The 26,814-nt window shown below is 45.6% G+C and overlaps 1 protein-coding gene across 1 annotated transcript in view; it reads right to left on the bottom strand.

The window, feature by feature from the left end:
- Positions 1-26,814, bottom strand: part of GRM4 (glutamate metabotropic receptor 4) — a 212,208-nt gene that overhangs the window by 74,034 nt on the left and 111,360 nt on the right. Inside the window, exons 6-8 of the mRNA XM_029573595.1 lie at positions 11,483-11,683; positions 8,528-8,664; positions 344-1,282 (exon numbers count right to left, since the gene is read on the bottom strand). Of these exons, the coding sequence (XP_029429455.1) occupies positions 344-1,282; positions 8,528-8,664; positions 11,483-11,683 (1,277 nt within the window). The remainder of the gene's footprint in view (positions 1-343; positions 1,283-8,527; positions 8,665-11,482; positions 11,684-26,814) is intronic.

The raw sequence follows: 26,814 nt of genomic DNA, 5'->3' as shown, positions 1-26,814 counted from the left end.
GAGAGAAAACAGGAGGATAGAAAGAAGAGAGGGGAGGGGAAGAGAAAGCAGCGATGGGGAGAAAAAAGGAGCAAAAAAGATAGAGAAGAGAGATGTGGAACAAAACGAGAAAGGAAGTGAGAAGAGATGGGGAGACAATTCAGTTTTTATGCTGCTCAATAGGTTGGTAAAGGGGAGCCAATTATTTCACAGCTATAAGCTGAGAGCAACTCCTGATCTCCACAGTCAGATGATGGCAAACTGTGGGCCTTATTGTAGCGCTGTCCCTCGCCAGTAACCAAGTTTATCCCGATTCTAAATCCCATACAACAACGCGCAGCAGCGACGCGCCAGGCCGCCTTACCTTTTCCGCTGACTGTGATGTTCCAAAGAATATAGGAATAAAGGCGAGCCAGACAATGCAAGTGGTATACATGGTGAAGCCGATAGGCTTGGCTTCATTAAAGGTCTCTGGGACCCCCCGGGTCTTTATAGCATAGACAGTACAGGTCACCATTAAAAGCATGCTGTATCCAAGCAGGCAGATCAGGGAAAGATCAGAAATGTCACACTTCAGCATGCCCCGGGCAAACTGGGGGTCCGTAGTCCTCTGATCCTCATAATCGATGGTGGAGTGGGAAGGGTCAACGATGAACCATATGCAAACCCCCATGAGCTGCAGAGAGATGAGGCTGAAGGTGATTACCAACTGGGAGGCAGGGCTGATGAAGCGCGGTGCACTCACAGACTTCTTACCCTGCTCAAAGATCCGGTAGATCCGGTTGGTTTTGGTCAACAAGGCAGCATAGCTGATGCTCATTCCCAGACCGAGGAAGATGCGCCGCAGGGAACAAATGCCCATGTCTGGCTCAGCAATCATCAGAAAGGTCGTGGCATAGCAGAGGAAGATACCAGTAAGGAGCACATAGCTGAGCTCGCGGCCCGACGCCTTCACAATGGGCGTGTCATTGTAGCGCACAAAGGTCACCACCACGAAGAGCGTGGCAATGATGCCAATAATGGCAATGAAAACAGGCATCACGGCCCAGGGTGAGCTCCACTCCAGCTTGACAATGGGGATGGGGCTGCAGGCTGTGTGGTTGGCATTGGGCCGCATGCTGGCAGAGCACCTCTTGCAGTTGTACTTGTCCAGCTGGAAGGTGTAGCCCTCGCAACGCTCACAGAGCCAGCAGCATGGCATGCCCTTCACAATCTTCATACGCTCCCCGGGTCTGCAGGGCTGGCTGCAGATGGAGATGGGAGGCTGATGGGGCCCTCCTCCTGGCCAGTGCATGCGGTCAATCTGCAGAAAGACAGAGGCAACAAAACCTTCAGAGAAAAGGCTAGAACACATAAAGAAGAAGATGTGTGTGAAATGGGGAAACCCAGCACAGAGCTCCAGGGATCCTGCTGAAAGTGTGCTCATCTGTCTCTGCAGGAAGGCCCCAGATGTCTCTACTGGGTCCCCTCAACTGACTCATAGCCATGGCCAGCTGGGGCCCTCAAATGGTGGGTAGTATGTTCTGAGTCAGGAAGGGCTACAATTATTTCTCAACTCTTTGCCACCATGACAGTATTGGAGGGTGCTGAGCCCCCATTTCAGGACATCCCAGCCAACAGTATGTGTAGGGAATGCTTTGTAGCGTACATAGCAATTTTGTTTGTAGTTTCTCACAGTTTTCTTTGCAGTTTATTTCTGGTCTATTGCTAAGGCCCTGGGATGGTGTTCTCTTCCGTTTATCCAGGAATCTGCAACTTGATGCTTCGTGGGGCTAAGTTTGTGGAACTTTCTGCATCTCTGTCATTAGACAGCAGGACTTCAGCTACAAGAGACCAGCAGAAAGGGAGCCTGAACCCAAATTTAAGGACTGGGAAATGAAGAAGCACAAACAGGCAGTAAGTCAGTTTGCTTGCCCAGTTTTGCACACAAAAAGAGCTTTGAAACTTGGGAGCAGTAGCACCGCTCGTCAAGTCTTCAGTCATCCGCACGTTTTTCATAAACATTCAGAATTCAATTGCTTTTAGAAAAATACAAAGAAAAATATACAAAATAAAAGTAAATCTTTCATTTACTTAAGCCATGCTTGTGTTGTTAAAAAAAAGGCGGTGAAATGCTGGCTCTGGGTTTTAAAAAATCAGCTTTTTTTTCTCAAACCCCCATGTCTTATCCCCAGTCTTGAGTACCCCAGGCTATCTAAAGCTTTAGCAAGAGCCCCACAGCGTTTTTCACTTCCATGAATTTCTCCCTGGAATTTGACCCTTTCCTGAAGTTTCAGAAAACACAATTCTTGGGCAGCATATATGCAAAGAAAAGTAGTCATGTGCTGTCTTCACATTTTTTTGCCCAAAACTTAGATCTGGCCAATGGTGATATAACATGGGACATGAGTGGGATTCATTTCTACACTCAGAAGGAAACAAGCCAGTGGGCATCAGTGTTTGCACCCAGAAAAACGGAATCATAAATATTGACTGGAAATAATCTTAATTATCAAAAGTGTTAACAGAAAGAGCCACATAGTAAGGAGGCATTTTTCAAAGTGCCCGCTTGGCACAAAGGCCGTGGGTTTTTTTTTTAAGCGCAGACCTATGCACTAAATTTCATAGAGAACATGCATGCCTTCTCTCCCTTTGAAAACTGGACTTCTTCACCTGCTTTTAGCACGGGCAAAATTTCTGCTGGAAAATAAAGGGCACAGATTTGAAACTTCAGTCCACTAATGTTATTTTCGAAACCTGCCTGAAACACATCTCTTCCGGCTAAAAGCATGCACGCGAACCATGTGGCTAATTTTAAAAGGGAAACTGATTGCAAAGTCTGTTTTTGTAATTTAGCTACAAGGTACAGGGGTAGAAAAGTACCTGCAGTCCTTGCATTCAGAATTGCCCCCAAAATAACACAGGCAGAGGAGGCCAGTTACGTTTATCTAGCTAACTAGGACTTTATCTGGCTATATTCATCAGGGCTCCCAATTGGCCTCACTCAGCTAAATATCTGTGACAATTTATCCGGCTGCCTTTAGCTAGATACACTGCCTGCTTGCCAAGTTGCTGGACATCAGCCTCAGAAGATTACAGGACTTCAGCAACACAGATTCACAAAGGAAAGATTCTTTCATAGAAACTTGATTGAGTTCTTTACTGAAATAAACATGGTGGATCAAGGAGGTAGAGTGGAAGTTTACTATCTGGGCTTTGATAAGGCTTTTCATACCATTCCATACTGAAGACTGGTAAACAAGCTGAACAGTATATGGGGGTAATTTTCAAAAGGATATATATGTTTAAAACTGGGTTTTACACTTGTAAGTGCACGTTACTCGTGTAAGTGGGCTTTTGAAAATTGCTACAATGTATGCCATTGAATTATCAATAGATTTTACCCGTGCTAAAATGGTAACTTTTAACCAGGCACATGGGGGCACATGTATGCACGTTCATCGGCCCGCACCCAGGGACGCGGCCATTTCATAACATACTCGCGTATATGAGCGCGCGTTATAAAATTGCCTGACTGAGCGTACGTGCATGCGTAATTTTAAGTGGACGCACGCCTATGCACGCACATGCCACTCCTACCGCGTAAGTGGGGGTGTTTTAAAAGACACATGCGCGACACCATTACCAGTTTTCCCAGTTTGTTCCCAGTTCACCCAGGTAAGGAATAGGACCTCCAAAAACCCCCAGTTTAATAGCCTCCCTTCTCCCCTGTTAGCCCCGACCCTTAAAACCTCACTGATCTGTCTATTTATCTTTATTTTATAACTTGCGTATCATCCACAGCAGAAGTAAAGTTATGTGGCAGGGACCCTGGCACGAGCCTGTGTGCGAAAGTATTTGCTAATTTCAAGTTAAAGTCCAAGAGCGCTCTTGCCCTGCTCAGACCAAACCCGGCCTGTGTTTTTAACTTTTCGTTTGTGTGCGTAGCGGCAAGCACGCATGCATTCCAGCAGCTTTTAAAATCTGCTCAGAGGCCGACTTGTGTGCGTTATCTCCCGGTTTTGGTGCTCGCCGGGCTTTTAAAATTCATCTTTAAGTGCACTTTATGAGTGTAAATGTCTTTTGCAAATTGCTACGATAGTATGTTCCATTTACAGACGTAACGCCTTTGAAAATTACCTCCCCCGCGAGCAAGCCGGAAAGCTGTAAACTGGGGGAGGAGCTGGTTGAGTGTCAGAACACAGAGCGGGGTGGTCAGGAGAAACCCGTTCTAGTGAAGGTAAATTGATCAGTGGGTCACCCTGGGGCTCAGTCCGAAAACCGGTTCTTTTTAATATATGCATCAGCACATTGCAGCGGTACTTGAGGGGGAAAAAAATATGCCTCTTTGCAGATACAAAACCCTGTAACGGAGAAGACACGCCAGAAGGGGAGAAACAAACTGAAAAGGGCTCTTGAAAAAAATGAAAGAATGGTCAAGGGTTTGGGAAATTAACTTCAGTGCTAAAATGTGTAAAACCTGCATTTGGGGACCCGCAAATCGTTAGCCAAATACCAGTTAGAAGGAGAAGGACTAGGAACTGTTAAAGAAGAAAGAAGCCTAGGAGCAATCATCTTGGATGACCTGAAGAAAGTGACTCAATGTAATGGAGCATCAGGGGAAGCTAAGAGAATGCTTGGTTGCACGAGGAGCGGCACAGTTAGCAGGAAAAAGGAGGTGCTGTCGCCCTGGAATGGGTCACTAATGAGTACGGTGTTCACTTCCAGAGTCTGTACCTTTGTAAGGACATTGAAAGGATGGAAATGGGTCAGAACAAAGGTTGCTAATGATGCAGGGCCTGTCACACAGATACTACAAAGAAAGGCTTGACACATTCAAGAGGCACTCGCTGGTGGAAGCAAGGGACAGAGGAACAGTGCACAGGCTTCAGTAAGTTACTGGAAGGTAGAAGTTTCCATAGGAAACGGATTTTAAGGATATGGAGCCGAGACGAGAAGTAGGAGGAGGGAAGATTCAGAGAAAAATACTTCTTTACTGGGAGGGGGGAGGGGTTTAGGCTGAATTCAAAAGCCTGTCCCAGGGATGCCTCCAGCAAGGCCCGGTCTTAGTGCCCTGCTGAACTTGTGATTTGAACCACACAAATTTAGCTGGTTAAAGGAGCTGAGTCTGTAAACAGATTTACCTTGCTAAAACCTGATTTTGACTGGATAAATCTTTTGAACTCTTAATTGACTCCTTAATACTTAACCAAAATATACATTTATTTATTTATATTCTGCTTCTTGGCACTTCAGAACAGATTAGATTCAGGTAGTGTAGGTATTTCCCTATCCCCAGAGGGCTTCCAATCTAAGATTTTGACCTGAGTGAAGTGACTTATTTATTTAGCTCTTTTTTTCTATGCCGACATTCATGACTGGACAAGGTCACCAGGAGCACCAGTGGGATTTGAATGCTGGCTTCCCTGGGTTGTAGCCCTCTGCTCTAACCACTAGGCTGCACCTCCACTCCTAAGAGATGACCTTCCTATTAAATGTAATCCTGCAGGGGACACGCAATAGATACTTAAAGCCCACATTCTTCACTACCCAACGTCTTCCTAATGCTCCTTAGTACTACTGTAAATGCTGCTTGCCTCTTGCTTCAGTGCTATGGAACACCACCTCATTTCCTCTATGCTGTGTTACTACTTTATGACAATTTTTATGCACCTTTTGTGTTTGTTTATGATTTCTATGTACGATGTTTATATATGTCTTATATATGATTTTCATCTGTTTTTTGCTTGTTTCTTTAATATGTGCTCTATAACTATCTCGTCCAACATTTTTCACTTATTTTGGTATTCTTTGTGGATATTAGCAGCATTGTTTGGTGTCTCTCTGTGTTTTGTTCTTTGTGAATTCTTGATTAAATCTCCATGACCGATATTTTGGTTTTGTTGATTTTCTGGGCTTTTTCCCTCCCGAGGCAGCCCATGTGGCGAGACACGGTCTGTGTCGGGGGCCCGAAACCTCCTTCCAACTACTCAGAAATAAAAGGTGGAAACGCTTAATTTAACGTCCTTCTCCGCTTCATTTTCTTGACTAATCCAGTATAAGGATCCGTGAACTCTTAGCGCTATACCATCCGAGATTGCGTGTTGCTACTTTGGACGCATGATGGGAAACTGCTAGAAGGGGCTATGGGATCTGCTCGGTGAAATCTCGTCCCCTTTTCAATCCCTTTCCTCTGGAGTTTATTTTGACTGGCAAAAGGGGAACCCAGGCTACTTCTGTCGCCCTTTCCTGATGTCAATGATGCTGCACACCAGCGTTTGTCAGATGCCCCTTGCTTCCCTAGACTGATATCCTTACTGCAGCGAATACACCGAGCAAAATGCAGGTCCTCCCTCACATTAAAGTGCCTCCAGATGTGCAAATCTAACCCAAAGGGCACAAAAAGTACTTTCCTGCGGTCTGAAGTCCTCTGTCACTTGGACCTTGGTTGTACACCAAAAAATAGGGGAAAAAAAAAAGAGTGTATGGATGCTCCAATGACAGCAACTTGTGTTTCAAAGCTTTCCCTCTGCATGGACAATTTCAGAATCAACACTTTTCTTCCACCTATGATGCAGCGGTACAACCTCTGGAGAAGTTGTTTCCGTAACGTAGCAGGATTTATCGGCTCCTCACTTAACCAAAGGGAAAAGTCACTCTAGTGCTGAGAAAAGAGAGTGGAGGGATGCGCTTGAGACAGGAGGGGGGAGGGCGGTTTCAGGAAGCGAGACGGAGAACGACAAAGGGGGCTTAAAGTGAGCCATGCTGCATGGGAGCCAACTTTTCAGCAAGAGGTTGCACAATATAAGGGGGTGGGGAGGTGGGAAGAATGCCTCCCACAGAGCTGGCACCTATGCCTGGTTGGAGGGCATCGGTGCCAGCTTAAGATTGCCCTTAATTAAGCTGGCTAAAAGTACTGAGGGAGGAGGGCCACAGTGCATTGGGTTTAGGCCAAAGGGAGATGTTCCCAGTTGCATGTTTTGGGCAGGATCAGGTACATGACACACGCAGATTGTACTTTCAAATCTACATGCGTTATTTTCCGTAGAAATTTCACCCGCACAAAACACTGGTGGAAAAGTCCGTGGGGTATTTTGTGCCCACAGCAGTTATCAAAGAGAAAGGGGGCGCACGTGCTACAAATCAGAGAAAGTATTATTGTTCACACAACGCACGATCAAGCTGTGGAATTTGTTGCCAGAGGATGTGGTCCAGACAGCTAGCACAGGGGTTTAAAAGAAATGTGGACAAGTTCCCGGAGGAAAAGCCCATACACAATTATTAGCCAGGTGGACCTGGGGAAAACCACTGTTGATCTCTAGGAGCGAGCAACAAGGAATTGGATCTACTCGTTGGGATCCAATAATCTGGACTGGCCACTCTCTTAGGATTATGGGCTTGATGGGGGTCGGACCTTTGGTCTTATATTCTTCTGGAAATTTTTGTTTTTAATTTAAATGTTAAATTGACAAACAACATTTGTCAATTTAAATGTTAAATTGACAAACAGTACACAAGCATTAAACATGAAAAGAACAACAATGAACAAAATACACATACTTCTTTCACATTGTTTTACCAATACACAATTTTATGTTATAACCCTACAAAACAAAACTTATTTACACTTTGCACCCAGGCAGGCAGGTTGTCAATTGTCCCCTAAATGCAGAAATCTCACATTCACAACAATATTCTCTCAAAGGAGAAATGACTTTAGCACAAGGTGCAGTCCCTGCTCACAGCCCCATCTCACTCCCTTCTCCAATCTGTATCCCAGGGTGGAATAACACCCCCCCCCCCCTTATAGCACAGATCACAGTCTCTGCTCACAACCCCATCTCATCCCCCTCCTCCAGTCTGTAATCCAGGTAGAATAACACGGGGCAGTCCTTGCTCACAGCCCCATCTCACTCCCTTCTCCGTAACCCAGGGTGGAATAATACCCCATTATAGCACAGGGGCAGTCCTATCTCACCCCCTTCTCCAGTCTGTAATCCAGGGATAGAATAACAGCCCATTATAGCATGGGAGACATTCCCTGCTCACAGCCCAATCACCCCTCACCTCTGCAGCACAACGTTAGAATAATGACCCGCTCATAGCTCTCTCTCAGCCCTTCCTCCAGTCTGCAAATCAGGGTGGAATTAACACCCTGTTATAGCATGGGGGCAGTCCCTGCTCACAGCCCATTTCACCCCTCAGTTCTGTACCACAGAAACAGAATTACCTCCAATCTATAACCCAAGGTGGAATAACACTCTCTTACAGCACAAATCATAGCCCTTTCTCACCCCCCCTCCTCAGTCTGTAGAATAACACCTCCTTATATATAGTATAGGCAGCAGTTCTTACTCGCAGCCCCATCTTACCCACAGCTTTGTAACACTGAGATAGAATAATGATCCTTTATAGTACAGAAGGCAGCTCCTACACATAGTCCTATCTCAATCCCAGGTCTACAATTCAGGGGTAGAATAATGAGCCTTGATAACACAGGGGGTTGGAGGCAGGCACTGCTCTCAGCCCTGTCTGATCTGCCTCCACTCTCGCCTCCTGAGCCTCTTACTTTTAAGTGCAGGTTGTCAGTCCAGTGTCCGATGACCTTGTACTCCGGTGTAGAGTTTTTGATCTGGTACTGGTATATGTCATATCGTCCTGAAGAGTCCCCATTCTCGTTAAATGTCACCGGCGTTCCAGCAATCCCTGCAGAGAAGCACAAGTCACTCGTGCATGTACCAAAATGCAGCCCTGGAGGTTTCCCAATGAACTCCCTTTGGCAGCCACCAGCAGGCTTAACATCCATGCAAAGAAACTGATCTAAGTGCTTCCTTCTGAAAGAGGGAGTAAAAATTAAGCATGCATGAAATTAGAGAGTGATACAATTTATTAGCCATTACCACACACACTCTGCCAATGCAAGTCAATCCTGACCTGAAGTACCCCCTGCTCTTCCTGCACCGAGACCCCCCCCCCCCCCCCCCACACACACACACACACACCATGCTCTGCAAATGCACCTCAATCCTTTGTGCTGTTTTCAGTGGTATTCACTTCCAATCCTTGAAGGCTGGGTCTTGAACACATCCCTGCCTCCTCATTTGTAGGCATATTATTTGATGCATATTAATTAGAGATGTCCTCAAAACCTGACCCATTTGTGCCCCTTGAGTAAATGAGTACCACTGCTTTAGGGGGCCAAAGAGGGGGGAAAGCACTTCAGTAGGCAGAGAGTGGCGAAACAACTGCATCAGGCTTGGTTACTGCTTTACAGCAGTGGTACAGTCAAAAAAGCAAACAGAATGTTGGGAATTATTAGAAAGGGAATGGTGAATAAAACGGAAAATGTCTTAATGCCTCTGTATCGCTCCATGGTGAGACCGCACCTTGAATACTGTGTACAATTCTGGTCGCCGCATCTCAAAAAAGATATAATTGCGATGGAGAAGGTACAGAGAAGGGCTACCAAAATGATAAGGGGAATGGAACAGCTCCCCTATGAGGAAAGACTAAAGAGGTTAGGACTTTTCAGCTTGGAGAAGAGACGACTGAGGGGGGATATGATAGAGGTTTTTAAAATCATGAGAGGTCTAGAACGGGTAGATGTTTAAAATCATGAGAGGTCTAGAACGGGTAGATGTGAATCGGTTATTTACTCTTTCGGATAGTAGAAAGACTAGGGGGCACTCCATGAAGTTAGCATGGGGCACATTTAAAACTAATCGGAGAAAGTTCTTTTTTACTCAACGCACAATTAAACTCTGAAATTTGTTGCCAGAGGATGTGGTTAGTGCAGTTAGTGTAGCTGTGTTTAAAAAAGGATTGGATAAGTTCTTGGAGGAGAAGTCCATTACCTGCTATTAAGTTCACTTAGAGAATATCCACTGCCATTAGCAATGGTTACATGGAATAGACTTAGTTTTTGGGTACTTGCCAGGTTCTTATGGCCTGGATTGACCACTGTTGGAAACAGGATGCTGGGCTTGATGGACCCTTGGTCTGACCCAGTATGGCATTTTCTTATGTTCTTATTAGCCAGCTGTGGGTGCATCCTAACTGCACTGGGGTAACCTGCACAGGGCAGTGGTTACGAAACTGACAGCAGCGCTACGATTGCATCAGGCTTCCAAGGGGGCTGAGGTAACCTGCATGCACTGGTGGTTGTAACCCTAACTGAAGTGGTACAGCTGCAACACGCATCAAAGAAGGCTTAGGTAACCTGTATAGAGCGATCATAGTTAAAATCCAAGCAGCAACGCGCACGGGCAGGCTGGATGGACCATTTGGTCTTCATCTGCCGTCATTCCTGTGTTACTATCAGGCCAATGCAATATCCTAGCACACAGGCTAATGAGCGCTTGGACGCATGTTTTGAACGTGCGTCCCTTACCCCCGACGCAATAAGAGGATAGGTGCGTCCAAAACATGCATCGCTAATAGCGCTCATCATATATAAATTTCATGTAGATGAGGCTATTAGCCCACGATGCAAAAAATTCCTTTGCGCCTGAAACACACTTTTCAACACATCAAATTTTATGCCTGCCCGGAGCAGGACGTGGAAGGGAGGACTGGGTGTTGGATTAAGTTTGGGACTTGGAAGTGCCACTGAGGAAGATGACAAGGCCTAGAATGGCTGAGCATGAGAAGATGGAGGCCAGAACTGCCTGGGACCAATAGAGAGGAGAGCTGTAGGAACAGGATGGAGGGGTTGGGTAAAAGACCTGAGGTGGGAGAAGCTGGCTCTGGCTGAAATATGAGAATGTATGTGCTCGACTACCCAAACTGGTAGAAAGCCAGAGAGAAGGAATCCAAACTGGGCAGACTGATTGGATTAACTGGTCCGTGATTACGGACAGTACCTTATGTTAGGTTAGATTTATAGACCTTCTTACTAGAACAAATGTTCAACCCAAAGCAGTTTAGAACAGATAAAGAATCAAACAGCTGTGACCTCTACTAAGACAGATATGAGCTGAAGTCCCTGGAGATGTCCCTAAACTAACCAGGGAGCCACCCTGCTCCCGCAAGAAAAAGGATCCCTGGACCCTGGGGCAGAGGGACGTAACTCTAGATTAAAAAGGAGCAGCAAGTCCTGGCAGTGTGAGTGGCTCAACCATCCCTGCTCCCTGGTTCCTGCTCTAAGATTGATTCCGGTCCCTCCGTTTTCTGTTGCTGCCTCTGAGTGACACTGCTCTCCCTGCTCGCTAGACACCCCCCCCCCCCCCCACCCCCCAAAGTGACAGCGCTCGCTGGCTCTTTCTCCGTGAGGGTCGCCGCTCTCCCTGCCCTCAGTGAATCAGAGCAGTCTGACTGAGGTACTCAGTGCCCCCTCACAGTTCATTACTCTTGACGTACATGCCAGCTGATTAACTCTGACATCTGTTACTAGGGAGGTTCAGGAGAAACCCCCCCAGAGGGGCGCTTGGACAGGCAATGAAAAGAGAGAGAATGGGGACAGGCACATGGATAGAAACGCCTGTGGGCCCTGCAGAGGCGGACGGACAGCCAGCCAGTGTCAGACCTGTGAAGTTGACGGTTCGGATGTACTTCAGCAGTTCCACACCATCCACCGGATCCATCTGGGGGCAGAGGCCGACCTTCCCTCTGCATAGGTTCTTGTGCATGTTGTGCAGGGCACGGGCCATGGCATACACAGCGTCGATAACAAACTGCACCTTCCCCTCCTGCTCATAAGAAGAGTCCTGGCCGATCCGCTCCCGATCTGAGGAACAAAGACAGCACATTTCAGGGATCACTCCCATTCAGCTTAACCACACCGCATAACACTGCCTCCCGTAGTGCCTCCTGCTGGGAGAGACTGGGACTGCAGGAGCTGTGAGCTTCCCACCCCCACGCACCCCTTATAGACCTCTCTGTGTGAGTTTTGTTCTATGCTTTACTATTTATTCTTTGCAAACACAGTGAAACTGGATGTCTTGGAAGTCCAGGACAGCAACTGCTATGTAGTGCTGCCAGCTGGCTCCAGTTTTGCAGGATGGGTTGATCCAGTCCAGGTTTTACCTCACTGCAACAGGATTTGAAGTTCCTGCTTTTCTTAGGAAATTCAGAACTACAAGTCAGTGCAGGCGGCTGAGCAAAGCCAGGATGGATCAGCCTGTCCTGAAAAAGAAAATCGAGCCAATTAGTAACCGTAGTGCCAAGAGTTAGAGAGAAGAGAGGCTAAAGGTGCCAGCGGCAGTGTCAAGGTGATGTCCAGACTTATGCTCCTACTTTTATTACCATAAGTGTCATTTACTTTATCTGTAGCCCCAAACTGAGAACAACAGATGAAGTCCAGTGTCCCTTTCCCTTCTGAATAAAACGAGGTTGCTTTGCAGAGGTGGAGGGGGGCTGTTTTTTTTGGCAGCCACAGAGGAACAGGTGGAGTTAGACTGAGATAGACCAAGGAAATTCATCTTCCCTCATCAGCAAGCTTGTAAAAAAGTCTTATTGTGTTTGATCTGTTAGCATAGAGTGAAGCTAGGGCCAATTACTGTGTGAGGCAGAGCGTGGGGGTATTTGGAATAACCTGTGTGCAAAGCAGGGTATGGGCAAGGGGTGGAGGAAATAATCCAAGAACCACCATCTTAGATGCCCTCTCACGGGCTGGGGGTATTTGGAATAACCTGTGTGCAAAGCAGGGTATGGGTAAGGGGTGGAGGAAATAATCCAAGAACCACCATCTTAGATGCCCTCTCACGGGCTGGGGGTATTTGCGGATAGGTTTCTCAGTATGGGGCCCTGCAGGAGGTAGGCACTCCTGGCATTGCCATGTATTTCTGTACGTACCCAAAGAGAATACAGCCAGTGCATACACACATACACATGCCCCAGTGCAGGCTACCATCAGTGAGCACACAGGTGCAGTCACTGGCAGGTTGTCCACGCAGTGCGCCCACTGGTACCTAAGCAACTGTACAGTCATGGGGCTTACTCGATCTCCAGCTTCCTCCCTGCTCCTGCCACTAAGGTCCCTTTGCGTCTCTTCTCTGCCACTGAAAGTCTGTTCCAGATGTCCACCACCCTCTCGGTTAAAAAGTCTTCTCAGATTCCCTTTTGAGTCTCCCTCCCTTCAGCTTCCTCTGATGACCCCTGTTTTTGAACTTTTCATCTTAAGGAAAAGTCTGCCTTCTGGCATTTTACTGAAGCCTGCTAGGTATTTAAATGTTGGTCTCGTATCTCCCGCTCCCCTGCTTTCTTCCAGAGTACATCTTTGGCTCCCTCAGTCTTGCTGTGTACTGTTTACAGTGCAGTCCGTGCACTATTTTGGAGGCTTTCCTTTGAACTGCCTCTACCGTTTCTCTGTCCTTCTGCAGATGTGATCTCCAGAACTGAACACAATACTCAAGGAAGGGTTTTACTGGAGACCTTTAGTAAAGAAAAAATTACTTCCCTCTTTCTACTAGTGCTACCTGTCTTTATGCATCTCAGAATATTGATAGCCTTCCGAGCTGCTTTGTCACACTGACCGGCCACCCCGAGATCATGCACACAGATAACTGCATGCGCGAACAGACCCACGCATTCTCTCTCTTGGGCCGATGCAGCAAAACGAGTGCTGAAAACGGGCCCTAGTTATCTTAACGTGTGCCCAGCCCTAACCCCTGGGCGCCAGATGCAATAAATACATAAATTCAATAGTTTATTGGGTGCCCAATTGCAACGGGCGCTCAGTACAAGTGTGCATTTTCATCCCGCTTCTTTTTTTGTTACATTTCACTTCAGCAACCTCAGCAAAATATTAGGTGCCCCTTGCTATGGACGTCTAAATTGTGTGGCCATAAGAAAAGTGGGTTTCTTTAAATCAAGTCAAAGTATATTTTAATGTTTCTCCACCGCAAGCAGTAAATTAAAGTGTCACAATAACACGAAGGAGGAGGACACACTTATCCCAACACAGAGAAACCTGTTTTTTAATTTTTGTCATGAGCCCTTACTACAGCTCTGAGGCTGGCATTACATTTAGTGCATTAAAAAGTGCGTTGGATGCCCAGCGCTTTCCTGCACAGTGGAGTAATAATTATGCCCTCATCTACCTGGAATTTACAGGTGACAGGTACGCATTTGTTAGGGCACGTGTTTTGGAAACGTTAATCTCCTTACTACATCAGGCACTAGTCTAGCGCGTCTACAACATGCTCCCAACTGTGTGTAAACCCATGTGCTAGGCTGGGCGCCCTTTAATACGTCGTCCCTTCTGGATATGGCTTGCTGCTTGACGAAGTGTGGAATTCCTCCAGTGCAGGGTGATTACAGGTGACAGCTGCCTGCCTTCCCCTGCCATAAACCCCCTAATGGGATTTACAGCTTGTTCAGCATTCAACAAATGGCAAATAAACACATTTCCCCAGGAGGGAAGGGTTAGGATGGCGGTTATACTTGGTGATTCAATTATTAGGAAGGTTGATAGCTGGGTGCTTGGTAACTTGCTTGCCTGGTGAGAAGGTGGCAGACCACATGCATCACATAGATAGGATTTTAGATAGTGCTGGGGGGAGCCGGCTGCCTTGGTACATGTGGGTACCAATGAAATAGGAAAGTGCAGGAGGGAGGTTCTGGAAGCCAAATTTAGGGTTTTAGGTAGAAAGCTGAAATCCAGAACCTCCAGGATAGCATTCTCTGCTATCCTATCAGAGGCAGGCAGAGCTCCAGAGTCTCAGTGCGTAGTTGAGACGATGGTACAGGGAAGAGGGTTTTAGATTTGTTAGGAGCTAGGCTTCATTTTGGGGAGTGGGGGGGCCTTTTCCGAAAGGATGGGCTCCACCTTAACCAGAGTGGAACCAGGCTGCTGGAACTAACCTTTAAAAAGGAGATAGCACAGCTTTTAAACTAGATGATGGGGGAATGCCAACAGTCACTTAGAAACGCATGGTTCGGACTGGTGTATCTTTGAAGGATGTTAAGAGAACAGGGAAAATAGGGCATCCCAGTAGAGAGGTTGCAATATTTGTATTTATTTTATTTAAAAACTTTTTCTATACTGTCGTTTAGAGGTATACCATTACAACGGTTTGCAGCTAGGGACATAAATAAGTTTGGTTTGGTTTATAAATTAGCTAGTAGGTGCCAATAAATTTTCGGTTACATGATTCAAATAATATACGCTATCTGGATCGTGGATTGGAAATTCCATTTATATGACTAATAGAATATCCATATATGAGATATACTGTACTCTCAAATTAATATTTAGGTATGAGAGAAAAATAATAAAGGAAGGATATCTGCTATTTGGTGACTTTTTACTGCGTGTAGGAGTTCTTTTACTTTTCAGTTAGTATTCCTTATTCCCCACTCTCACTGTGAAAAGCTTTTTTGACGAGCATGTTTTTAAACTTTTTTTTGAAGAGTTTTAAATCTCTCATATAAATGCCAAAGTGGACCAGGTGCCTTTAAGTAAAGAAAGATTCCAAATTACCCCTGTCAACCAATGAGCAGGTTGTTAATACAAACATAAACATACTTTGAAATGTCTATATACAAATTCTAGAAGCCCCTGTATCGCTCCATGGTGTGACCTCATCTTGAGTACTGTGTGCAGTTGTGGTCAAGACATCTCAAGAAAGATATTGCAGAATTAGAAGAGATACAGAGAAAGGTAACCAAGATGATAAAGGATGGAATAATTCCCTTATGAAGAAAGGATGAAGAGGTTAGGACTCTTCAGCTTGGAGAAGAGATGGTTGCGGGAGATATGATAGAGGTCTATAAAATGATGAGTGGAATGGAAAGAGTAAACATTAATCAGTTATTTACTCTTTTGAAAAGTACAAAGACCAGGGAACATACAATGAAGTTATTAGGTAATATATTTAAAACTAATAAGAGAAAATTTTTTTTTACTCAACACATAATTAAGCTCTGGAATTCTTTGTCAGAGGATGTGGTAAAAGCTATTAGTGTAGCTGTGTTTAAAAAAGGTTTGGACAAGTTCTTGGAGGAAAAGTCCATTAACCATTATTAAGGTAGAGTTGCAGAAATCCCCTGCTTATCCCTGGGATAAGCAGCTTGGAATCTATCTACCCCTTGGGATCCTGCCAGGTACTTCTGACCTAACTTGGCCGCTGTTGGAAACAGGATACTGGGCTTGATGGACTCTTGATCTGACCCAGTATGGTAAGTCTTATGTTATTAGAGAGAGTATGTGAGAGAAAGGGTGTGTGGCCGATGTAAATGTTACATACCTGTATATGTACTATAGGAACATAAGCAGCGGCAGGGTGGGTCAGACCAAGCGATCACTGAGCCCAACATCCTATCTCTGACAGTGCCCAGTCCGGTTTGCCTGGCAGTACCTGGCAAATCCCAATATGAAAGTCTGTTTCCTGTTGCTTTCCCCAAGAGGTTGAGAAACGAAAGCCCATCTGGCTAATAATTATTTATGGATCTGTCTTCCAGGAACTTATCCAAACTTTTTTTTAATTTCTGGCAGCAAGTTCCATGATGTAACTGTGTGTTGAGTTCATTGATTCTTAAATTTGTTTTGAATCTGCTACCTGTTAGCTTCAGAGAGTGTCCCCTAGTCCTAGTAGTATTTGATAGTGTAAGTGACTGTTCCCTATTAATGTGTTCCGTATCACACTTCATTTTATAAACCTCTATCAGTGATCTCTTCTCAAAGCTGAAGAGCCCTTAACTGTTCACATTTTCTTCATAGAGGAACCAATCCATGCCCGCAGTCATATTTTATTGGCCTTCTCTATACTTTTTCTAATTCTGCTGTATCTTCATTGAGGTGCAGCGATCAGAATTACCCGGTACTCAGGATGTGGCTGCACCATGGATTGCTACAGAGGCACTAATACATTCCCAATTTGGTTTTCTGTTCCTTTCTGAATAATTCCTAATACCGCATTTGCTTTTTTGGCTGCCGCTGCACCCTGAACTGAAACATAGAAATGATGGCAGAAAAGGACCAAATGGCCCTTGTTGGTTGCTGTTTGAATCTAATTCCCCGTTACCCCCCTGCTTCCAGAGTTTCCCACACAGTAAAAGTCAGGGCTCTCTTTGACTGTTGTTGAATCCAATTCCACGTTAAGCCTTGCCGATAAAGCAGAAAATGTAAACTCCAAGGTTTTGCACAAGTAGTGGGCAGAGCGAGTTAGCTGTACAAGTTATGTGGCTAACTATTGATATTCGGGAGTTTAGACGAGCCATAGAGCAGGTCTAAATTTAGCCGTTTATAACTTATACAGCTAAGCACGGCTATATACGCATTGGGTGGCAGATTTTATAAATTTGCGTGAGCACGTACTTTTGTTCGCTCACCAGGCGCGAACAAAAGTAAGCTGGATTTTATAAGATACGCGCGTATCTTATAAAATCCGGGGTCAGCGCGCGCAAGGTGGTGCACATTTGCGCTGCCTGTTCCCTCCGAGGCCGCTCCGAAATCGGAGCGGCCTCGGAGGGAACTTTCTTTCCACCCCCCGCACCTTCCCCTACCTAACCCCCCCCCCCCCCCGGCCCTATCTAACCCCCCCCCCTACTTTTTGTTGGCAGATTTATGCAGATGTAAATCTGCGCGCGCCAGCGGGCTGCTGGCGCGCCATCACCCGACCCGGGGACTGGTCCGGAGGCCTTGACCACGCCCCCGGGCCGGCGCTATGACCCCGGTCCCGCCCCCTGACCCCGGACACGCCCCCTCCCCTTTTACGAAGCCCCAGGACTTACGCGCGTCCCGGGGCTGTGCGTGCGCCAGCGGCCTATGCAAAATAGGCGCGCCGGCGTGCGAGGGCCCTGCGCGCGTAAATCCGGCCCATGTTGAGCCACTGAATATACCATGTAACTGAGCCAAATAAGTTATATCTGCCTAAGTTACTTAAATGGCCAGCTTTAAATATTGACCCCATATACTGTATATATGTGTGGAGAAGGGTGACATCATGATGTAAGCCTAAGGTTGTTGGGTTGAACACAGTGCTAAGGCAGGGCCATGCTGTTGGGGGGGGGGGGGGTAGCTCTATAGGTGCTGAGCCAAGCTGTTTGAGAGTGAGGAGAATTAAGGCATGGCTGTTCTTCATGGGAGAGAGCAGATGCAGGCACTAAGGCAAGGCTGTGATGTCTGGGGGGAGTGGGGGACACATTTATTTATTTTATTTAAAATGTTTGTTACTCGCCCTTCCTACGTTCAGGGCGGGGTACACATGGATTAAGGAGGTCCATACAATCTATAGGGTGGGGGGGGATTCGGGGTCTAAGGCATAGCTGTGCTTTCTTGCAGGCCGATACAGTACAGTGCGCTCCGACAGAGCGCACTGTTAACCTGCCATTGGACGCGCGTTTTCCCTTACCCCTTATTCAGTAAGGGGCGGAAAACGCGCGTCCAACCTGCCGAACCTAATAGCGCCCTCAACATGCTGATGGCCCTATTAGGTTCGGCAAATGCATGTTGATGGCCCTATTAGGTATTCCCGAGCGATTCAGTAAGTAAAATGTGCAGCCAAGCCACACATTTTACTTTCAGAAATTAGTGCCTACCCAAAGGTAGGCACTAATTTCTTCGGGCACCGGGGAAGTGCACAGAAAAGCAGTAAAAACTGCTTTTCTGTGCACCCTCTGTCTTAATATCATGGCGATATTAAGTCGGAGGTCCCGAAGGGTAAAAAAAGTAAAAGAAAAAAAAAATTTTGAAGTCGGCTGGCAGCTGTTGGGTCAAAAACCGGACGCTCAATTTTGCCGGTGTCCGGTTTCCGAGCCTGTGGCTGTCAGCGGGCTCGAGAACCGACGCCGGCAAAATTGAGCGTCGGCTGTCAAACCCGCTGACAACCGCCGCTCTGGGCCAAAAGGAGGCACTAGGGGCGCGCTAGTGTCCCTAGTGCCTCCTTTTGCCCGCTTCTACCGCCGGACCTAATTTAAATACTGAATCGCGCGCAAAGGTGAGTGGCCTGTGCGTTCGCCCGCTCTCCCGCGGACTTTACTGAATCAGCCCATTGGAGGGGAAGCAGGCAGTAAAGCTGGGTCCTGCTGTCTGGCGGGGGAAGGAACGCAGGCACTAAGGCAGGGCTTAGCTGTCTGAGGGAGGGGGAGTAAATCAGGTACTAAGGCAAGACTGTGCTATCTGTGGTAGGAGCTTTAAGGCTCTATGACAGGGTCATGCTGTGTGTGTGTATGTGTGTTGCGTGGAGGGGACATCACAGAGAGCATACTGAAAACTCACACTCACACACAGAATCCAGATACAAATGGCCAGGTGCCATGCCTACTGATTTTCTAAAATTAGATTTACAGTACAAAAACATAAAACTCTTCTGAAGACAAAGGTCCAGTTCAGCTAGCAGAAATCTGTGCAGCGGTACGGGGATAATTAGTGGTTGGTCACAGCCTGATTTGTCTGATGCTTTCAGCAGACAAAAGCATAAAATCTTGGGGAAATTCTGTACAGATTAAGATCCCAGTGGGCCAGCGACCCTGCTGATTAGAATCACAGTTCCTGGCTCTTTCAGAGGAGTCTGCTAATTAATTTTCAAATATTTGCTGGCGGTCCTTTGTTCCGAGGCATACAAGTCAACTACTGTTCCTCCATAGCACCTCAGCTACAGGTGAGACTGAGAAAGCTCCCAGCAAAAGGCATGTGGAAGTACTTAGGGGATACTTAGGGGTGCCTCTGGGTCTTGCAGTCCCAGCCTTTCTGAGCAGGAGTTGCTGTAGAGAACAGTACATGGGCATTGACTGTAAGGGGAGCTCATAGCTACTGCAGTCCCAAACTCTCTCAGCAGAAGGCACTGTAGGGAATGTTGCAGGAACATTGGCCTTGGAGGACCTCAAAGTTCTTGCAGGCCCAATGTCTCCAAGCAGGAAATGCTGTAGTGAATTTAGCCTTATTTTATCTTCTTTGGAAAGATGAATGACTAAAGGGATTTGAATTTCTGGTCCTCAGATTTATCTGGGTGCAGGATACAGGTATTGCATCCTACCCTTCAGAGCCATCGCTTCACCTCCTACAGGTCTTCTAATGAATGCCATGTAATGTTCATGCGACACTGCCAGGTTTGTGTGCCAATCTCCTGCCCCTTCCGTCCCTCAATTCCAAGTAAATTCCCCAAGATTCACACAATCCTTCTTATCAGCTCTTCAGGCCTCTATCCAATGATCCTTTTCTTTCTCTCTCGGCAGCTGTATGCATTATTAAAGAACCAGAATACTCTGGCAGGCCCAATGAATCATAAAGAAGAATAGCCAAGATGTAAGCTTTGCTCTTCCAGCATGCCTTAGTGAAGATCAGATGCACCCTGCCCTGCATCTCTATCAGCAGGATAATAACACTCATGACTTCTCAAAGAGTTACTATCAGGGTTAGATGATTCAAATCACATGTTTTTCTCAGTTCTGACAGCCCTGTTCTACTCTGAGAAATTAAGACTTGGTGTATGTTAGAAGGGAGGAAAGAGGGCAGACTCAGACTACTATGAGGTGGCACTGAAAGACACAAGACAGAATCAGCTGTTCCTGGTGATTGAAATGTCATCCGTCTCTACCTTGCTTCTCCATCTCTGTTATCACACAGTGTTTCCTTCCTTCTTTGATATTTTTCAGTAGCTGACAAAATACATTCTCTTCTTTCAATCTCTTCCCTGGCTTGTGACTCCTCCTTACATCTCCCCTCACTATTGCAGACCACATAAACATCATCACTTGTGGAGGAAAAACTTACACACGTGCTCTGGATGCTTTGGCCTCAATTATATCCTCTGGTTTAGCAGTGAAGTAGGTCGTCTTATGTGGTCAATACTACTTGTTCACTGTAGATGACATCCTTTCTCGCTCTCACTAGAAGAGGGATTCTCTATCATCTCTCTCTTGGCTATTTTAATTTACTGTCCTTACTTATATGCTGCTATTCTAAGGTACTGTAAACCGCTTTGGGTGAATGTAGTATTCAAAAAAGTAGATAAATTGAAATAAATAAATGAATAAACATCTTGCTAGATTGTCTCCCTGGTTGCGATGGTAGCTTTTCTGTTAACTTATTACCTTTTCTCCATGAGTAGGTTTTCTCCCTGTCCCATGGCTCCTGCTCAGTTGTCTAAATCGAATTCCTTAAACTTCATTCAGGGACCTTCCCCTTCCTCTTCTGTTTCCATCTCAATTTCTGGTAGCTAAATGTCTCCAACACAGAAATGCTCCCATTGGTTAAGTTTTAGATGCAGCTCCAACACTGCCCTCTGTATTAATGGTGGGGGTGGAAGGGAAATAGAACCAAAAGGTTACTAAGAGCCAAGAGTAACAGATAAGTATGAGAAAAAAAAAGTGCGAACCTTGCTGGGCAGACTGGATGGGCCGTTTGGTCTTCTTCTGCCGTCATTTCTATGTTTCTATGTTTCTGTAAAAGCAAAAGCATCTCTTGCATCCAGGCTTTTGACTTTGACCTTATTTATCTTCCCTCGTCATAGCCTTAGGAATCCTTGTGTAGAAAGGGCTTCTTTCAAAGCGATACCATTTTGTCTAAGTCACATCTTGAGTTTGATCTCATACTTTGCTTTCTCCGTTCACAACCTGTTGTCTGCGAGCCTAAATCAACTTTTTTCACTCACATTTCATATGTGTGCACAGCTTCCTGTTTCTACCTCTGCAGGATTGTCTTCATAATGAAAATAAGTGACTTATCCGGCTAAGTAGTTAGCTGGGTAGTCAGTGCTACGTAGCCAGCTAGCTAAGACCTAGATTCATCATTTTGAAATAAATATAACACCTGTGATGGTAGGCCTGATTGATAAACTGAAGAGTAGCAAATCACCTAAACCGGATGGTATACACCCCAGAGTTCTGAAGGAACTCAAAAATGAAATTTCAGACCTATTAGTAAAAATTTGTAACCTATCATTAAAATCATCCATTGTACCTGAAGACTGGAGGATAGTTGATGTAACCCCAATATTTAAAAAGGGCTCCAGGGGCGATCCGGGAAACTACAGACCAGTTAGCCTGACTTCAGTGCCAGGAAAAATAGTGTAAAGTGTTCTAAGCATCAAAATCACAGAACATATAGAAAGACATGGTTTAATGGAACAAAGTCAGCATGGCTTTACCCAAGGCAAGTCTTGCCTCACAAATCTGCTTCACTTTTTTGAAGGAGTTAATAAATGTGGCTAAAGGTGAACCGGTAGATGAGGTGTACTTGGATTTTCAGAAGGCGTTTGATAAAGTTCCTTATGAGAGGCTTCTAGGAAAAGTAAAAAGTCATGGTATAGGTGGCGATGTCCTTTCGTGGATTACAAACTGGCTAAAAGACAGGAAACAGAGAGTAGGATTAAATGGACAATTTTCGCAGTGGAAGGGAGTGGGCAGTGGAATGCCTCAGGGATCTGAATTGGGACCCTTACTAGAAAGAAATACGAGTGAGGTAATCAAATTTGCAGATGATACAAAATTGTTCAGAGTAGTTAAATTACAAGCAGATTGTGATAAATTGCAGGAAGACCTTGTAAGACTGGAAAATTGGGCATCCAAATAGCAGATGAAATTTAATGTGGACAAGTGCAAGGTGATGCATATAGGGAAAAATAACCCATGCTATAATTACACAATGTTGGGTTCCATATTAGGTGCTACAACCCAAGAAAGAGATCTAGGCATCACAGTGGATAACACATTGAAATTGTTGGCTCAGTGTGCTGCGACAGTCAAAAAAGCAAACAGAATGTTGGGAATTATTAGGAAGGCATAATGCCTCTGTATCGCTCCATGGTGAGACTAAATTACCTTCTCACCCTCTCACCTTCAGAGGTGGTACACCACTAAGCAGAACCGCCAACAGAGACTCAGGCCCATCATGCTGACACCTATCACCCAATGCCTTGGCCTGGCTCTTTTCTCAATCACACTGTTTAATGCGCAATCCATATCCAAGAAAACGCACATACTCAATGACTTCCTATCCGACTCTAAACCAGATATCTGTGCCATCACAGAAACCTGGTTAAAACCAACTGACACAACTCTAATCAACCAGCTTCCTATCCAGACCTACGACATACTGTCCATACCCAGACGCAAAGAAAGAGGAGGAGGCCTCCTCTTAGCAACCAAAAAACCACTAGGTCTGACATTGCAGACATCCAATACCATAGCCAATATGGAATTCGCTTTATTCAACTCTCCAGACACCTCAGGATATGCCACCGCACCTCAAGTCAGGGATCTGGGAGTACTACTAGACAACAGACTCAGCCTCAATAAATTCATAAATAACACTACAAAAGAATGCTTTTTTAAATTACAAGTGCTAAAGAAACTAAAGCCCCTTCTACTCTACAGGGATTTCCACACAGTACTCCAAGCCATCATTCTTACTAAATTAGACTACTGTAATTCACTCCTGCAGGGCCTTCCAGCATACACTACCAAACCACTCCAGATGGTTCTGAATGCTACTGCAAGGATCCTTACCAATGCCAAAAAAAGGGACCATATCACCCCAATCCTCCAGCATCTCCACTGGCTTCCCATCAAATATAGGATTCAGTTCAAGACTTGCATGTTGATTCACAAGGCACTACATAACATCTCCCCACTCAACTTAACTTTCCAGCTTCAACTACACTCTTCTAACAAACCAACCAGAAGGGCATACCAGAACAGAATGATCACCCAACCAGCAAAATCTACCCTGAGGAAACGCGCTCTATCCACAGCGGGCCCGTCTCTCTGGAACTCACTACCACCGGACCTCCGCCTTGAACCGTGCCATACTACTTTCAAAGTGAAACTAAAGACTTGGCTTTTCCATCAAGCTTTCCCAGAGAGCTAAAAGCAAGAAGAACAAACATCCAGCCTGTCTTACAGCAATATTGTAATGTTCATATTGCGTCAGTTATATGTTTCAAGTTGTTTTCCAAGTTGATCTTAGTGGTTTCATAATAGATTGTACTTTGATTATTATCCGTTCATTATATTCGATATGTTCCATGTAAACCGCCTCCTCGGCGATAGTTATCTTTGTTAAATGTGAACCGGAGTGATATGTATTGTATACAGGAACTTCCGGTATATAAAAACCAAAAATAAATAAATAAATAAACTATTGAAGCGTGGACTGCCGTTGCCATACCGTACTTGTACTGCAGAAAAATGTTGGGTTGATTTCTAATGATAAAAATATTCCTTGAATGTATTTTCTAAAAGACCCACATGCAAGTCTTCTACAGACCACTAAACCCTACAATTTGAATGCTTCTGCTATCATTGAAGTTTCTTGTGGCATGAGAGGTGTCTTTCCACACTGGTTAGGAAAGCAGAAAGCCCCATGCACCCGTGTGAGATTTCAGACAGCAGCTGTCAACTCAAGGAAGAGAACCAAGTTGGTTACCGCTAATTGAGTAGTTGAATACAGTTGAGGATCATGTCTTCCGCTGCTGAGTGGGAGGGTGCAGGGAGGACAGTGGCCAAGATTGAGAAATCAATGTTATTAAGGGTGACAGAGGCACGGAACTCCTGTGGATGCTGGAGGAGACAAATGCAAGACTCTGTGACGTGCATGACAGCAGTGGCAGCTCTGAGATATCCTAATTGGATATCGCGGTCTGCGGTGCCATCAGACCATAACTGTTGTGTGTAACCCTTCCCACCACGCCTTACTCCAGCCTATACGTCTACTTGTTCAGGTCTAAAACCTGTAATTGAGTAAATTACCCAGGCTGAGCGGAATTAGACTTAAAAAGAGCAGAGGGGAGGGTGAAAGGCCACATCCCTAAACCACAAGGACTGAACAGAGGTCCAGGGCAGGCATCTCATAATTCTGGCACAGTATCTTAACTTGATCTTTTCTAAACATCTTCACCTGGCTCTGCTGCTCTGCTTGTGTCTTTCCATTTGGCTCAAAGAGACACATCATGACAACCTCTCCCCTTAGTCCTCATCAGGAAGCCATCGCACACAGTCCTAGTCCCTATCTCTTTCCCACCAGCTCTCATCAGCAAGTCATCATGCATGGGTCTTTCGCATTATTCCTCTCCATCCAGCTGTCATTAGGCACGGCATCATTGAGTCATTTTGAAAAATCTTCTAAAAGTTTGGGGTGACAAATAAAGGTTAAAAGGTTGGGTTGGGTTTTTTTTATTTAAATTCAAAGGATGAGAACTGTACCTTTTGTATTACTTTTTTCTATTGGTATAAAAAGCTTTTGACTGGCTTGTAAAATAATTGCCATCACCCCAAACTCATTCTGGATAGAGTCTAGGAGTTGCATGAGACAGGGGAAGGATCCCAGGGTCTCTGTTTTGGGAAGTCGTGAAGCCCCCATGGCATGCTTTTGTGTTTAGGTAAAGACCTCAGTGTTTCCAAAATTGTCTTTCCAGATTTCCATCATGTGAATTTCTTCCCTCTCCATCTACCCCCTCATTTATAAACTTTTCTTTTCCTAGTCGAGGCTACCCCCAAACCCTTCTCTTTAACCTGTTGTTTATTCAAGTCCCATAATGCACAGGGGGTGGGGGATGGGGCGAGGTACAGCTGCAAACTGGAAAGGTGACAAAGTCTGAGAAGACCATTGGCAGCCGTATTGAAAGGGGATCCTCAAAACAATTCCTTGCAATATTTGCATTTACTAAACTGAAAAAACACGGGAACGAAAGTACTGACTGTTAAAAAGTATTTTGTGTGTCATGCTCAGCTCTGGCTGCAATTCAGCAATTATTTGTAACTCTGCTGGTGGTAGACAAACCAGAGCCACCGTGACTAAGCAGAGCAAGAAACAGTGAATGCAGAGGTGACTCAGCAACAGGGCATCACCACACGTCACTCTTCTGCAACTGTGTGCATGAGAGGAATGCATGGCAGGCGACTTTGGTGGGACCGTTTTCATACTGGTGATATAAAGCAAGACTCTCGGGCAATTGGCCAGGCATCCTTCCATAGGTTTGCAAGCAATTCCAAAGAGGCTGATCGATCAAGGCCTTGTTTACCTCCATAGCATTCCTGGAATGACAGCTCTGAGTCCCTTAAATTTAGGAGACTACATTTCCATGCATGCAATGGGGCAACATTAAGACTTCATCCACTGTCTTCGGTTTGATTTGGTTGAGAGAGCCATCCTGTTCTTGCATCCAGACCAGAGTCAGGATCAGTGCTTCCATGGCTGAAGCCAACCATTCATGTTCTTTGCCCCATGTGCTTGTGACACTAGTCCAAGGGTTGGGGATTATGGCCTTCCTTTGGATGAAGGCAGTGTCCGAGTGCTTGAAATTTGACTCCCTACTAAAGCATGTGTAACAGCGTTGCTGGAGATACTCTGACACACTGCGCACATGACACAAGATATTTGATGTAAACATTGTCTTATCAAATTCATTTGCTGGCATGCCACTTGCTGCTATACGCCTTTAGCATCAATTAAAATGTTTCCCTCCAGAAAATATCTGGTTCCCATAGGAAAATGCAAGCTGTTGAAAGTAAAGTGCTCTGGTATCCTTGTACTGTTGCAGGTCCCTGGAGTGAGTACCTGCAGAACGAGGGCCATGTAAGTGATTGCGAGTCTCAAAACCGAGAGCAGCTGCTGTATTGAAGGGCTGTCGGAACCACTCACTCGGCCCCCTCGGCATAGATATACCCCTTACTTTCTCCAGCACCCTGGGGATCTCCCTGCTCTTCAGAGAGAGGCAGGCGAAATAGCACGCTGCGATGTGCAGCTTGAATTTGCCAGGAGAGAGGCAGGAGACGGCAGTTTGGAAGGACACCATTTCTGCATCTTTGAGTATGAAAGGCTGAGCAGCACAGTGACAAGGAACCATCACCTTTGGGACAGGAGACCTGTGAGCATATTCTGACACCTAGCTCACAGGAGAGTTTCCAAAGAAGGGAGATTCGGGCAGAGCATGGATCATATGTAAGGAATAACCCCAAAATCCAGAAAGATACACA

The sequence above is a fragment of the Rhinatrema bivittatum genome, chromosome 12, assembly GCF_901001135.1.
Source record: "Rhinatrema bivittatum chromosome 12, aRhiBiv1.1, whole genome shotgun sequence".
Lineage (NCBI taxonomy): Eukaryota > Metazoa > Chordata > Amphibia > Gymnophiona > Rhinatrematidae > Rhinatrema > Rhinatrema bivittatum.
Note: the sequence above shows the minus strand (reverse complement) of the source record. Positions and strands in the feature narration are given on the sequence as shown.